The sequence below is a fragment of the Dipteris shenzhenensis genome, chromosome 9 (assembly GCF_047967505.1).
Source record: "Dipteris shenzhenensis isolate YYH24624 ecotype China chromosome 9, Dip_SZ_1.0, whole genome shotgun sequence".
NCBI lineage: Eukaryota > Viridiplantae > Streptophyta > Polypodiopsida > Gleicheniales > Dipteridaceae > Dipteris > Dipteris shenzhenensis.
The window spans coordinates 18,516,449-18,531,042 of NC_141604.1; the positions used below are offsets into that span (position 1 = coordinate 18,516,449).

The 14,594-nt window shown below is 47.7% G+C and overlaps 1 protein-coding gene across 2 annotated transcripts in view; it reads right to left on the reverse strand.

The window, feature by feature from the left end:
• The window catches only part of TPP2 (tripeptidyl peptidase ii), a 203,805-nt gene that overhangs the window by 165,975 nt on the left and 23,236 nt on the right, over positions 1 to 14,594 (reverse strand). Inside the window, exon 4 of one of the 2 annotated variants that reach the window (XM_087378744.1) lies at positions 14,349 to 14,458. In XM_087378744.1, the coding sequence (XP_087234870.1) occupies positions 14,349 to 14,458 (110 nt within the window). The remainder of the gene's footprint in view (positions 1 to 14,348; positions 14,459 to 14,594) is intronic. The other variant, XM_087378745.1, reaches the window with a different exon arrangement.

Here is a 14,594-nt window from a genome sequence, read left to right on the forward strand (position 1 = left end):
CAGGAGTACAGTTCCGGTCCTTGTGAATGGAACTAGAGCACTTGGGCCCTCTTTCACACAAAGAAGAGGAACAGATTGAGCACGGCTCAATTGGAGCGGTTGGTGTTTTATCATTGCAACCTCCATCTCCTTGAGTTCGCCGCTGGCTGCCCCGAACCTCGCGAAGTGAATGTAGACAAGGTGGACGTGGAGAAGATGAAGGCCATACCAGATATCCCACGGGAGGAGCTGGACATATACACCATGTTGTATGAGGAGCTGTCAGCACCAGCACACCACACACGATCATACACTCAACCATCTCGAGATGGTGCTAGTACTTCAGTTGCACCCAATGGTCCTGATCCTGATGTTGATGATTCTTCTTCAGACAGTGACACAAATGCCTCAAGCTCATCTGAGGAGGCAGAGGATGACGATGACGAGGAGTCCATGAATGATGCAGATGATCAGTAGTGATGTGCCTTGGTCCTTGTCACTTGACTACGACTGTACAGACTACAGTGCTAGGCTACTCCTAGTCATGACACTTCAGATGCATCATGCATGCAGCCTGCAGGCTGCAGCATGATGCATCTTGATTCCTAGACTATGTTATTTCTTTTTTTATGATAGTAGATACACTACTTACTACTGAGTATACTTTGGACCTTGGTGCCAGGTGGCAACTGCTTTTTTTTATATCATCCATGGGTGCTTTTATTTTGAGTCTTGCATGACTCATGAGTCATGATCGTGAAATTTATGGATCATGAATCATGATCATCTATGGAGTCTGGATATTGGATGCTTTCAAGTTTCAAGTTTCAAGTTTCAACTTGTGTGCTAAGTTTAAAGTACTTCAAACTTCTAAATTTCAGATTCTTGTAATGCCAAACTTGTTAGTCATGATACATGTTGATTTCAGATTATTGAAGCATCATTCAAGAATTTAGAATCATAGGCATGAATGATGCATTGATGCTTGAAGCTTCAAGTATAGATAATTGTATTATGTATGATTTGCACTCTCTTGATAATTATATTATGTATAAAAAATAAATTTCTATACATAAATTGTATCACATTGCCGTTTCTTCCGTTTCCATTTTGGCGGGGGCCGGAAACTCCGTTTCTTCCATTTCTGTTTCGGCTGGTAACTATGCCAGGCATATATCAAACTGCAACCCAAACCACTTTTCCCTATGCTAGGGAAACTCCTGCAATCTCAAAACCCTCAAATACCGAGGCAAATAAACTAGCATATACCACAACAAAACTTAAAAGGCATAGAAAGCTCCCTGGTCATTCATGCTGCATGGATAGATTAATTTGTCCCTTTCCTCGAGCTCACGCACCAACAAAGCAAAGCACTTCGATCAAGAAAGGGTTGAAATAGGAATGGATGATGTGGCCTTTTTTTTTTTCTCTCAAGGTCCAAAGACCTTAGATGACGTGGCCTCTGTCAATGCAAACGTTCAGATGGTCGCCTCACTCCCGAGATCTCCTTCACCCAATTCCACTATGAAAGGCAAATCTAAGAGCCGATCTTTAAAACCAGCAGAATTGCGAAATAAAGAAAAGCACAATGGGCTCCCAGGCTTGCACGACTTCCCAATACGAGACCATGTCAGTATCTTCGAGGGCGCATGTTTTGACGTCGCAATCAATTTGGAGGCAACTCCGCTTGTCTTGTCGTTTTCTGCTTAGTTTCGCTCGTCCTACATATGTTGTGTTGGACCAGGTATCTCTTGACGGACAACGAAGAACGAGATCGTTTGTAACGCCAGCAGGTCTCTTCCATCCCAATTAGTTAGAAAGCCATGAGCTCGCTTCTCGCCAAAAACTTCCATTGGACGATTTCTTCATTTCCATGACTTTGCTAACAAAGCCGAGCCCACACACGTATCCCTTCTTTGAATTACAGACTCCTGGCAAATCCCTTTACACGCGCAACTCGTCACAACGCCAGCCAATTAGTCTGCGTGCAACAACTAGTTCTACACGCGATGCCAAAAAGCCCTGAAGGTACCAAATATGAACCTGTAGCTATACACAATCCTGCTTTTCCCAATCACCTACAGCTCTGATACCAAATGATACATCTTAGAAGCTTTAACGCCTAGCTTTTTTTCAAATCATGGGCATAGGCACACGAATTATCCTCCCAATCAACCTCGGTGGTAGCAAGCTCTCAAGAAGATTACGCTACGTGAAAGCTCCTGCTTGCCAAATCCCAACGAGCCCCAATTCCCTAGATGGATCTAGTATGCCACATGTCTTCATTTTAAGGTACCTCCTAAATGCATCATTTACCCCTCTTGGGATAACATTGAATCATTTGCCCCTTGGCACATTTAATGCATTTAGACCCTTTAGCCTTAGATCCCTCACCAAGGACCTTGACTTTAATTCCTTTCTGATCATTTACGTAAAACCCAACAAATATAATACAAACATTGATCCCTTAAAGGAAAATGTCGACTGACCCTTCCGAGGTCATGTTACCTCAACTTGAGCGTAACACTGCACCTATGTACGGGCGTGTATGGAGCTGCTGTGCTGTTTTCTGAGGCGGTACAAACGGACCTGCAGTCTGCACATTCATTGCTGTACGGATTCCGTACAGCTCATTGATGCTTGTACGGATCTGTGCGGAAAGCTTTCTGCAGTACATCTTCACACGTGTGGTCCGTACAACAGTACGGACTGCTGTACGGTCACTTTTACTCTTGTATGGGCCTATTACAGGCCATTTTCAGCTCGTGCACCGCATTTTTCAGTGGTTTGAAGCTCTTTGGTGTTGTCTCGTGTTGTGTGCCGGCGGTTGAAGACATTTGGAGATACTTGGAGCTTGCTGAAGTGATCTGGTCTTCTCATTTGGCTTACCTTTGCCTCAGGCTGCGAGTACCCCTCCATTGGATCACTCTCTTTTCATTTCTAAGTGTTCTCCTCTTCGTGGGAGTACTTTCTTTTGCTGTAATTCTCATTTCTAGCCCTCATTTGCTCGCATTCAAAGCCTTTCACTGCTGTCCTTTAAGGCTACGCCATTGGGTAAGCCGTTGTTGCATTGGTTCTTTCCAATTTCTGCTTCATTTGCATTTTGGAAACGCCTCGTGTTGCCTTTGGGAATTTCAGTTGCAACAGATACACCTTGGGACAGCAGAGTCTCTTGCAAGCATAAGCTTTGAAGCTTGGGCAGGTTTTTGTTACTTGATTCTGAGAGTTTTTCTGCCGCTAGCCTCCCCTCCCCTCCCCGCTCTCCCGCTAGCCCCTCCGCTCAGCCTCTCCTCCTCTCAGTCTCTCTCTCTCCCTCTCCCGCTCAGCCTCTCCCTCTCTGCCTCCCCTCCACTCAGCCTCTCCGCTAGCCACCCCTCACCCGCTCTGCCTCCCCTCCGCTCTGCCTCCCCGCCTCAGCCACCCCTCACCTACTCTGACACGGAAACTATGTATCTCCATGAGCAAGGTCTCACGGGCCTCTGGTGTATCAGCCCACCCATGTCCATGCTGAAACTGTGGTGACTGTCGCATGAGTGTGTGGGACTGAGTCCGAAAACTGGACGGTGACTGAGTGAGGAACGGAGATGACAGTGGAATGGATGAGGCAGTCCCAACGGGGTGTGGGAGCGTGGACTGATTGAGAGGGAGAGGGGAGAGTGAAGCGTAATGCCGAACAGTGTATGACACCTTCGAAGTAGGGGTCATAAGTTGTGCGAGAGCTGTGATAGGAGAGGAGGGGAAGGGAACAACAACCGGCGCCATGGGCATAAGTATGTCACTGATCGTAGATGTAGAGGGAGCTGAGACTGGAACTAGAGCTGAGCCTGAAGCGGGGGCTGAAGTCAAAGTAGAGATAGAGATAGAGGGAGCTGAGGTTGGAGCTGAAACTGTAGCGGGAGTTGAGTTTGAGGTAGAGATAGGGGCTGAAGAAGCTAAGGCCGGTCCTGCCTTTGCCATGCTGTCTACCCTGAGTCCACTTTGGTTGTAACGTGTGTTCACATCCTCCAATTTCAGTTGTGTCGTTTGCTTCTTTTTGTTGTTGTTGTTGTCGTCTTTCTTGGCTTTGTCCCCCATTTCTCTTGGACCCTTTTTTTTTTTTTGGAAGTTTGAAAAAAGAAAAAGTAGCGAAGGTGGCAAGCAGGCTGAGGCGGGAGCGGGCTGAGCGGAGGGGAAGCAGATGGAGCTAACTCGCTTCGCACGAGAGCAGGTCTACTTCAACCAGGAGCAGAGCCGCATCACACAAGAGCAGGCTAGTGCCATTCGGGAGCAGACGGGTCTTATTCAAGAACTCAAATAGGATATCATGTAGCTCCGACAGGAGGTCACAGCCATACACACTATCCTAGGGAGTACCCCGGTGGTCGAGGCACAGATTGCGAGCATGCAATCTGCTATTGAGGAGACTTCCAGATGGGTTGACATGGCCAAACGGGAACCCGCAAGGGTAACCGTTTCAGCTACCCTCATGGAGCAGCAACAGAGAGCCAGTAAGGCTCTCAACATCAGAGTACAGGGGATCCCACACACTGAGGCTACACCGATGGTAGATGCGACTGCGTTCGTGGACACTACCTTGGCTGTGGCTGAGCACATGATAGAGAGGGCATGGCGGGTGGGGAGAGATCCCAACCGAGAGCAGCCCCTCATCATATGGTTCCATGACACTCAGGCACGACTTTCACCTCTACGATGCAGGTCAGTCCTTCGAGATCACCCAGCAATCTCTATGGATGAGGACCTCACACCTCTACAGGTTGAGGAGAGGCGCTCTTTGCTACAGCAGCGGGATTAGGCTCGGAAGGAGGGAAAGTGGATAGCGGTACGAGAGCGACGACTTCTTACAAGCCCCCGTAGGGCACCTGCCCTCTCCCCTACACAGGGAAGCGGGGTCTCTGAGACTCAGATATCTGAGACCCTATCCTGCACCATTTGGAACTGTAATGGTACCTTATGGTCAGAACCAGGAAACTTCTCGAAATCCTATACAGGCCACCACATAGTCTTTTATACAGAGACACATCAAAGTCTAGAGCGCCCTCTTTGTAAACTACTCGGTGCTTTCTATCAATTCAGACAACGGATTTTGCAGAGGCATTTGAATGAGATGATTGCGAGTTGCCAAACACATATACTTAAACTTAAGAGTTTGCAATTAAGCTCGAATTAAGACTTACACAGCTTAAACACAAAGTGACATCATTGGAAAATGCAATATGATTGAAGGGCCAAGACGGGCCTCCCCTCTTATCCAGGCTCACTTTATTCTTGAAAATGGAGATACAAGACCAAGGTGCAATGCACCTTCCAAACTGATGAACTCAGTGAAAACCTAGGACCTAGATACAAGACTCAAGAGCATATGTATTAGGTAGACAACAAAAAGGAGGACTCCAAGCTCAAGTTTCAACTCTTGGCTTGCCCAATCCACAAGGAAGAAGCCTGCAACAATCACCACTTACATCCAACATTAGAGACAAGCACTAGTTTCTAGAAAGATAGTAGAAACAACATGAAATAGTGCTGTAAATGAGATAAACTTTGACAATACAGGCTCCCTTCGTGACTTGACCCTTTTGTAGATGAAGTCCTTGATGCCTATAAAGCTACCTTGGGTGAGGAGAGTGTGGAAATGGGGCTCGAATGAGAACAGCTTAGAAAAACAGCTTGTAGGCTAGAGAGAGAAAGCTTTTATGGAGTGATAGCTGTAGAGAGAGAGTGCCAATGCTGATCCCAAGGCAGGAGCTGCTGCTGTTCCAGAGGTGCACAGAAAGGCAGATTTCTGCAAGGGAAATGGGCTGGAACAGTAGAGAGAGAAATTCTGCAGTAGAGAGAGAAAGACTGCAGCAGGAGAGAGAAAGGCTGATCCCAAGAGAGGAGCTGCTGCTGTTCCAAAGGTGCACAGAAAGGCAGATTTCTGCAAGGGAAATGGGCTGGAACAGTAGAGAGAGAAATTCTGCAGTAGAGAGAGAAAGACTGCAGCAGGAGAGAGAAAGGGGCTGTGGCTGCTCCAGGCTAGGTGAAGGGGAGAGGATGCTGCTGCTGTTCCAGAAGAGCTGAGAGGAGGCAGATTTCTGGAGAGAAGGGGCTGGAACTGTAGAGAGAGAATGTGCTGTTGTAGAGAGAGAAAGTGCTGCTGAGGTGAGAGAATGGCCTGGGGAGAAGCTGGCTGCACCCAAGGAGCTGGAGAGGTTCTGCTGCATCATCCAAAAGGAGGGAGAAGAAAAGTGACGAAATTTTCACGTGTGGAATGAAGGGGAGAGGCCTTCTTTTATAGGCTCAGCCCCCCCCTAGGCCTAGAGTGGAAGGTGGACACTTGTCCCAGATTTTTGGTGGGCTGCAGTCCCAAAGAGGACAGCCCACAACCTGCCCCAAATCTACCAGATTTGGGGCCAAACACTTGGCCTGCATGCCCTGCCATTTGCCATGCATGCTGCCACGTGTGGGACAGGTGGACTGACCTGCCAGCTCAGATTCCATGCGGCAGTCTGCCACGTGTCAGCTGCCACGTCACTCCCAAAAACCCTAAAATTTCAAAGTTGTCAGAATTTAATTCTGATCGCACCCACCGGTTCCTAACAGCTTAGACTAGCTATTGACGTGTGGGGTGTGGTTTCTAGATGTCTCTCTCAAAGAGAGGCCATCACTCTTGTGGGTCACTAATGCCCATAACCCCAAGCAAGGGGGTCCACCCTCAAATGCTAGACCTAGTCCCCATTGTCCGTAACTGAACAGTAGGAAAACATTTCATTTCTTAATAAGCATACTATTGAAAAACAAAAAGAAATAGTACCAAGCAAGTGGATACATGTTGAAGCAGGATGACACTCTTCCAATAGTCAGTGAGTATACATGGGAATCTGCCTACAGAGATGAGACAAGGGGTATAGGAGAAGTTCGAAGTTCAGGTGGAGTTGCAGTCCTTTTCAGATCCACACTTCGGGGGACCATTTCAGTAGAGCAGAGAGAGACACATTCCAGATTTCTTTGGATCCGGATTCGACACATGCATAGCCGGGATCTGTTTGTCGCAGTTTGCTACTTCCCCCCTGAGACCTCCCACTTTGCCAGAGATATCCAAGGTGATGATGAGACATCCCCATTTGTTGCCCTTTATCAATCCATCGTTGACTTCTCTAGCTGCGAAGAAGTCCTTCTAGTGAGGGACTTCAACACGAGGACAAGGGCCCGTCAGATACCACTTCTTGACTTCAGAGATGATTCCACTCTACTGCCACATATTGACCTTGAGGAGACAGGTATGCTACGGGTTTTGGCTGACAGGCGAGGTCCATTCTCATCTTATGGGCAGGCCCTATTAGACCTCGGCAGGATACATGATCTCATTATCTATAATGGTCTTGACAGATGGCCTGCTTCAGGTGGTTTCACATGCTTTCCACATGGGGGGGGCTCTTGTGTTGTTGATTACATCATAGGATCCCCTGTCTTCACATCTCGCGTTATTGACTTCACTGTAGCACCTCTCTCCCCAAGGGCTAATCATACATACCTTTTCTTTAGCATCTCCACCTCCCTTCACACAGCACCTTCCATCCCACTCAGTGCTTACTCCACCTACCACAATATATGCTTTGATCGGGATCACTCACCTTCTTACTCTGGCCGTCTGTACATACTTCTCGCTTATATTGACTTCATACCCCTTTTAAAGAATCGTGCTGCCCTTGTCACCCGCTCACTACACGAGGCTGTCATTCATGCTTTCCCCCACACCACCCACTCCACCTGCCCACCACCTCCTGAAACCGTACCCTGTAATAGTTGGTACGATGATGAGTGTAAGGCTTTACGCCATCAACTCAGATTTGAAACCAAAAACAGTCTTCCGAGCACACCGGATACGCTATGTGAATACCGTAGACTGGTACGGAAGAAGAAACTAGACTTCATTCGTCGGAATGAGGAGCTACTGAACATTTTGTTAGTAACAACTCTACGGACTTCTGGCGGAGATTTCTAGGACGGTCCCCTCCGCCACTCACTGACACTCACATCTGGTTTGATTGTACACGCACACTTTATGACATCCCAAATCAGCCAGTCCCTAACCTCTCACACATGCCTCGTCCCACATCCTACACCCTCTTCACTAGAGGAGGGGTAAAGGATTTCCGCAAGGCATTTGACACAGTTCCGAGAGCCCACCTCATACGGCGCCTGCAAGACTTGGGCTATGACCAGGAGGTCGTTTGGGCTATCATGGCACTTTACGAGAGTTTTTGGCAGAGTTCGAGCAAGATCCGGGTGGACAGACCAGATCATGAGCACCATCGGGATCAAACAAGGGTATCCTTTGTCGCCTACTTTCTTTGGCCTCTACATTGACGACAGTGATGCAAACACAGGGGGGTGTAGGTTGCTCTCTTGCAGGCATGTTGATCCAGATTCTGCTCTATGCAGATGACGTGGCTCTCTTGTCTTTCTCAACAGAGGGGCTTCAGAGACACCTAGATGCACTACAGTCCTTTTGTGAGTCTCATGATTTGAAGGTCGACCTAGGTAAAACCAAGGTCATGATCCTCAATACATCTCGAGCCATCATGTGTTAGTTCACATTTGCGGGGTCATCTGTTGACATAGTTTCATCATACACTTATCTTGGGGTTATCTTCTCTGAACCCATCTTCACTATGAGACCCGCGATGCAAGCACGCTTGAGTAGAGGGTATGTTTCATTGGCCAGACTAGAGAGGTAGTGCTTCCGCTCACACTTTCAAGATCCACGCACCAAGGGGTTGCTTTTTGACTCCTTGGCTCGCCCAGCAGGGATGTACGGCAGCCCTTATTGGGAACCAGACTTATCGAATATAGAGTGGGCCCATGTGGAACGGCCACAGGTTCTCATGTTATCACGGATGATTCGTGGTAAGTCATCCGTTCCTCACCAGATCATTCAGGCTGAGTTTGGGTCACCCCCTTTACAGCTAGATGCTGCATTTCAGGTCATCACGTATCTATACCAAGTTAGAAAATATGGGAATTATACCATATCACTTCTTACATATCACAGCGGAGGGTTTCATTGACCCACCAGGATACATGCACATTCACCTATCCCACTCGCTGAGGATCTCTCTTGGGCAGTTCCAAGTCTCTTCACACAAACTTCGCATCGAGAGCAGTAGAGCAGAGTGACTACCCAGGGAGAGGCGCATATGCACACTGTGTGACATGCAGGAGGTTGAGACAGAGGAGCATTTCATCTTCAGGTGTCCTGTGTACTATGAGATCCGAGGGCGTTTCCATTACCCCTTCAGGGATAGTTATGGGATTTTGGCCTGTTTCCTCTCCTACCCCGACCAGGGGTGTTTGGCAGGTTTCATTCATGAGGCACTTAGACACCGTGAGAGGATACTTCGAGCACGGAGACAGGAGTAGACTTCTTCCTCGGCTGATCCGTCTCAGAGCTCTATCACGGAGCTCTTTCATCTAGATCACATGGACCCCCACGAGACGAGGCCTCGACATGACCATGACTCGAAGCATGTGACCCGACAGCTCAGATAGAGGGTCGACACACAGATCACACTTGGGGACATCCCCTCCTTTAGAGTCGGAGCCCAACCAACGGGGGTCACAGTAGCCCTGGTCAAACACAAAGCTATGACCAAGTACATGCTAGGACCGCATCCTGAGTGGCCGACAACACTCTATTGCCGACTTCAAGTCTCCACTGCCTCATCCATCCTGATATCTTGCTACTGCCGATGATGATGATGATATGATGACGATGCGAAGACTGATATATAGTCGACGATCGACATGACTATGTTGTACTTAGCACTTAGTACTGCCATTCTGCAATTTTGCATTTTGCATTGGTATGGACACTCGTTTAGTAGCTCCACTACCACAGCTTGTTGTATCAGGATTTTCATAGTCTCATAGACCCATCGGTCTTCCGAAGAGTTTAATAAACTTTCTTTCTTTCTCATTTGCTTTGCCAATTGGTGCATTTGTCTTGTATTTCAGCACCATGTCTGGTGGCAAAGATGATTTGTTTGGGATGCTTGGGGTTGATGACAAGCTTGATGGCACCAATTATCCCATGTGGTCATGCATGATGGGACATGTTTTGGTTGTCAAGAATCTATGGCATATTGTTTCAGGTTCTGAGGCTAGGCCTACACACACTGTCACTTTTGGTGCTACACCTACAGCCTCTGCTTCTTCAGGTGATGGGTCTTCAGGTGATGGTTCTAATGCTACTACTAGGACACCTGCACCTCCTGCTACAAGTGCTTTAACTCCTTCACAGGAGCAAATTCAGTGGGATGGTCGCGATACCAAAGCACATGCCTTAATTGCTCTTTCAATGAAATGGGTTATTATCCCTCATATCTGGTCTTGCAAGACAGCTAAGCAAGCATGGGATCAGCTTGCATCTTTGTATTAGGTGCGGAATGAGGCAAGGGGTGCCTATCTCCGCAAGCAGTTGAAAGATTTGAAGCTTGATGAGGGTGGTAACATGGATGCCTATCTCACTAATGTGAAGGATTTGAAAGAGCAGTTGGCCAACATTGATGAGATTATACCTGATTCTCAGCTTGTTTCTAATACCCTTGATGGGTTGCTTGATTCATATAAAGGCTTTGCTACTACATTGAGGTCAATCATTTCTCATTTGACCAGCTAGTTGCTCTCCTTCTTCAAGAGGAGCAAAGTTGTGTGAATCGCAATGCTTGTATGGCTAGTAATCAAGCATTTGCTGCCCATCACAAACACAAAGGTAAAGGCAAGGTTTCAACTGGAAAACCCTCTCATTCCCATGCTGATTCTTCACATGGTGCCTCTTCTTCAAGGGATAACAAAAAGAAGAAGAGATGTAATTATTGCAGGAAACCTGGGCATGATATTTACCTAAGTATGAGGCTATGTGGGAACCCTCTTCTATTGTGGATCAATACCTTGCTCTACTAGTCTTCAAGAAGGAGACCATCTACAGTCCATACTTTCACTGATATTGGAGCCGCTCTTCAGTACATACAAGGCTGTTTTCCAACACACTTTTGTTTCCATTCTATTGCAAGCAGGAATGAGTGTCAGAACTGTTATCTTTCCATATCGCTGGTTAGAGCTTTTCCTGTAGATAGCTCTATCGATTTTTCTTTCTAGGGTGTTCAACCATGTAATTCTGAACACCAGGACTCTAGTCTAGAATAGGGCTTAAGTGTTGGTTATTGTGGGACTTCCATATCTGTCAATCCCATCTACTAATGGTAATGCATGTTGGGATGCCACGTGGCACTTATGCAACAAACTCATAGATATAGATGTTAACTTACCATAGTTTGGACCTATAAAATATTCTTCAGACTCATGGTATCTTCATTGTGGAGATAACATGCTGCCATTGCTTTTTCTGAGATCAATAATCCTAGCATGGATTCTACTACCCTCTCTCTCTCCCCCTTCCCCTTGGTTGGGCTCTCTTTACAAGCTCAGCAAAGGTCGACGCCTTTGTATCTTCTTCCAAAAGAGAGTTTCCGACTTTGGAAATCTAACAACCAAACGTGCTCAAACTCATCATGTAGAGGAAAAATGTAAACAATAATTATTACCCTTAGATCAGTCACCCGCAATGCATACAGTCCCATCATGCCTGCGAAAGAGTAGCTGCTGACATCTATGCAAAGTTCATTAGCACCCATCTATGGATATGTTAAGTTGGCTCTGTCCATAACTTTGATTTGAATTTATTATATCATGCCTGGATTGTCAAATCTATCCCTGATTTTGAACCTACCAAAACCCATAATACCTAGCAACACCATGTAAACACAATATCTCAGTTAAATGATACCCATTTGGTTGAATCACATCTGCCAATGAGAGGTCTTGTCCTTCAAACCTCACAGCTGCCCCATTATTGTATGTTTTGCCATTGTTGATCACCTCAAGCATTGTTTCTCATAGTACAGAAACTATCCAAGCGATCAAGAACTGACCCACAAATTCATTATTGTAAATTAAAGGCAAAGCTCCCACAATTTGAGTGCAATCTTGATTTCAAATCTGGCATACCGATGGTACCAAGAGTCGATCAAAGACATACCACGACCAATGGGAACTTCAGTTATGTTGCTCTTTTCGAAACTAGAACCCTAATAAATAATGCTCATAAACTTCCTCTGGGCCGGTTCAGACGGCACGAGGAACACTAGGGCCCAAGTAGCTTGGCAGACGGTGATCATGCCGCAGGCACTGGGAGGCTTGGGTATCATTGATCCGGAGATGCAGAGCAGGGCCCTTATGGGCAAGCTGGTGGTTCGTGGCCTCACCCCAGGTGGCGAGCCTTGGAAGCTCCTCTTACAGAGAGGGCTTCTGAGGAACACCCCACACACGGGAGGGCAATGGCAGTCTTCACATAGATGGATCTTCTCATAGGCCCCCCTTACGGGGAAGGGCTCCCCCCTGATGAGAAGTCTTCACAAGGTTTGGCAGAGACTAGCAGGGGGTCTCATCCGTGCTCCGCCCAGATGCAGAGAGGAGTTCGAGCGTCAGCCCCTTATGTGACACCCAGAGGTCAGAGATCAAGAGGGACGTATGCTTGGGCAGTGGACTCACATTGGTTGGGCACAATGGGATAGTGGACCAGCAGGGTCTTTTGGTCGCTGGAGCAAACTACCTTTGGAGGCAGAGACGAGGCTTGACGCCCTAGCGCATCTGAGAGGGGCAGGGCAACGGATGGGCAAGATTGACTTGGCCATTCCTGAGTCCTGGTGGGAAGGACTTCACATTTGGAGAGACAGCAGATGGCTGGGGCAGTTTTCTCGTACTGGTGTTCCCTTGAGGATCTTGATGCAGCGTGACAGCACGGACCCCCGCTTCTTCTGTGTAGGACCCAGAGGCCTACTACAGCCCCTCATTGGGAGTGACCCTGAGATGGATGGGAGTCTTGATGGGACACACTGGCAGATGATCACAGTGGTAGGATGCGTGGGGAAGGAGTGGCACATCGATCCTCCCAGTATCTCAGAGCAGGATGCCTCTAGATGGCGTTCTCTGGCTATGGGAGGGTAGACCCTTGAGGGAGGTCCAAAGGGACCCCGGGGAGTGGTTCTGGCCCATCCAGGGGCAGCCTTGCTGAGACAATAGATGAGGTCCCTTTCTTTTCCTACACCACACGGATTGACAAGAGACTTCAGATGGACTCGTCGAGATGGACCCCCTCGAGGGAGAGACACTGGGAGACCTAGAGAGTGCCCCGGGATGTTTGCTCCAAGTTTTGGACGCAGTTGTGGTCCAGCTTGTGACCGAGGAAGATTTCTTACTTCTTCTGGCTGGCAGCCCACAGAGGCTTGCCCATCGGCCCGTGGTTGGAGCAGATGCGAGTATAGGAAGATTTCTTACTTCTTCTGGCTGGCAGCCCACGGAGGCTTGCCCATCGGCCCGTGGTTGGAGCAGATTCGAGTGGAGGGACGGTGCCATTGCTGCTCAGATGGTGTCCTGGAGACTATCCCACACTGCCTATGGAGTTGTCGTAGCGCAACGAGGATCTGGATGAGAGCCCTCAGGATCATGACACACATGCAGAGCCTTCACAGAGACTACACCTGGGGAGAGACTACACCTGGGGGATGGTGGCTTGGTTAACAGAGGGAGGACACGCGTTCCAGATAGATGAGATCTCCCCAGCCTACCGGATACAGAGTCAGAGCATTCAGAGGATTGCACTCCACGAGGCAGCCCTCCCTAACGCCCTAGCTCCTCCTTCCCCTAGGGAAGACAGTGTTTGGGAGGTGGTAGCCAGCATCACGGCTTGGAACATTTGGGTGGCTCGCTGCAATCTCGTGATGGGAGAGCACCCACTTCCACCCTCGGCTACCTTGGTTGCCATCTGGCAGGATATCATTTACACTCACGGTCCACTTGGGAGCGTGGGACTCCAGTCTCCACGGCGACTATTGAGAGGCGTGCTCGTTTCTCCAAGGCTTGGCTTGCAGGTGTTTTCTACATTTTCACTCTGCGAGGGATTCGCTGGCTGTATAGTCCCCCCACTTGGCTGTTAGCCCCAGTTCCCAAGATCCCCTAGGCAGTGAGCCGGGCTTCTCTGGAGCAAGCCAATTTTTCTTTCAGCCTTTTCTGGTTTTTTCATACTCGGCACCTTCGGGGCTGTTGTCTTGTATGAAATCTTTCAAGCATTAATAGAAGGTTCCTTTCTTTGAAACAAATTTAAAAAAATTAAAAAAAAGATAATGCTCATACCTACAAAATTTGTTCTCTGAGACCAGACACCTCCATCAATCCACACAATCAATTTACAAAAAAACATATATCTTTCTTTAGAACCCTTAGATACCAAATAACAGGTTTGACAAGTGCAAAAAGAAAAAAAGAACATGCACCTTCAACCGAGTTACAAGTGTGTCAGGAAACAGCTCATAGGCAAGCTTGCACCCTATTCGCCATTCTCCAGAGACGTTTTTCCAAGCTGTATTTAGTTGCAATTGACGGCCTGAAATTCAACACATTTTCTTCTTCCAAGTCAAAAAATCTCTCTCTCTCTCTCTCTCTCTCTCTCTCTCTCTCTCTCTCTCTCTCTCTCTCTCTCTCTCTATCTATATATATATATATATATATATATATATATA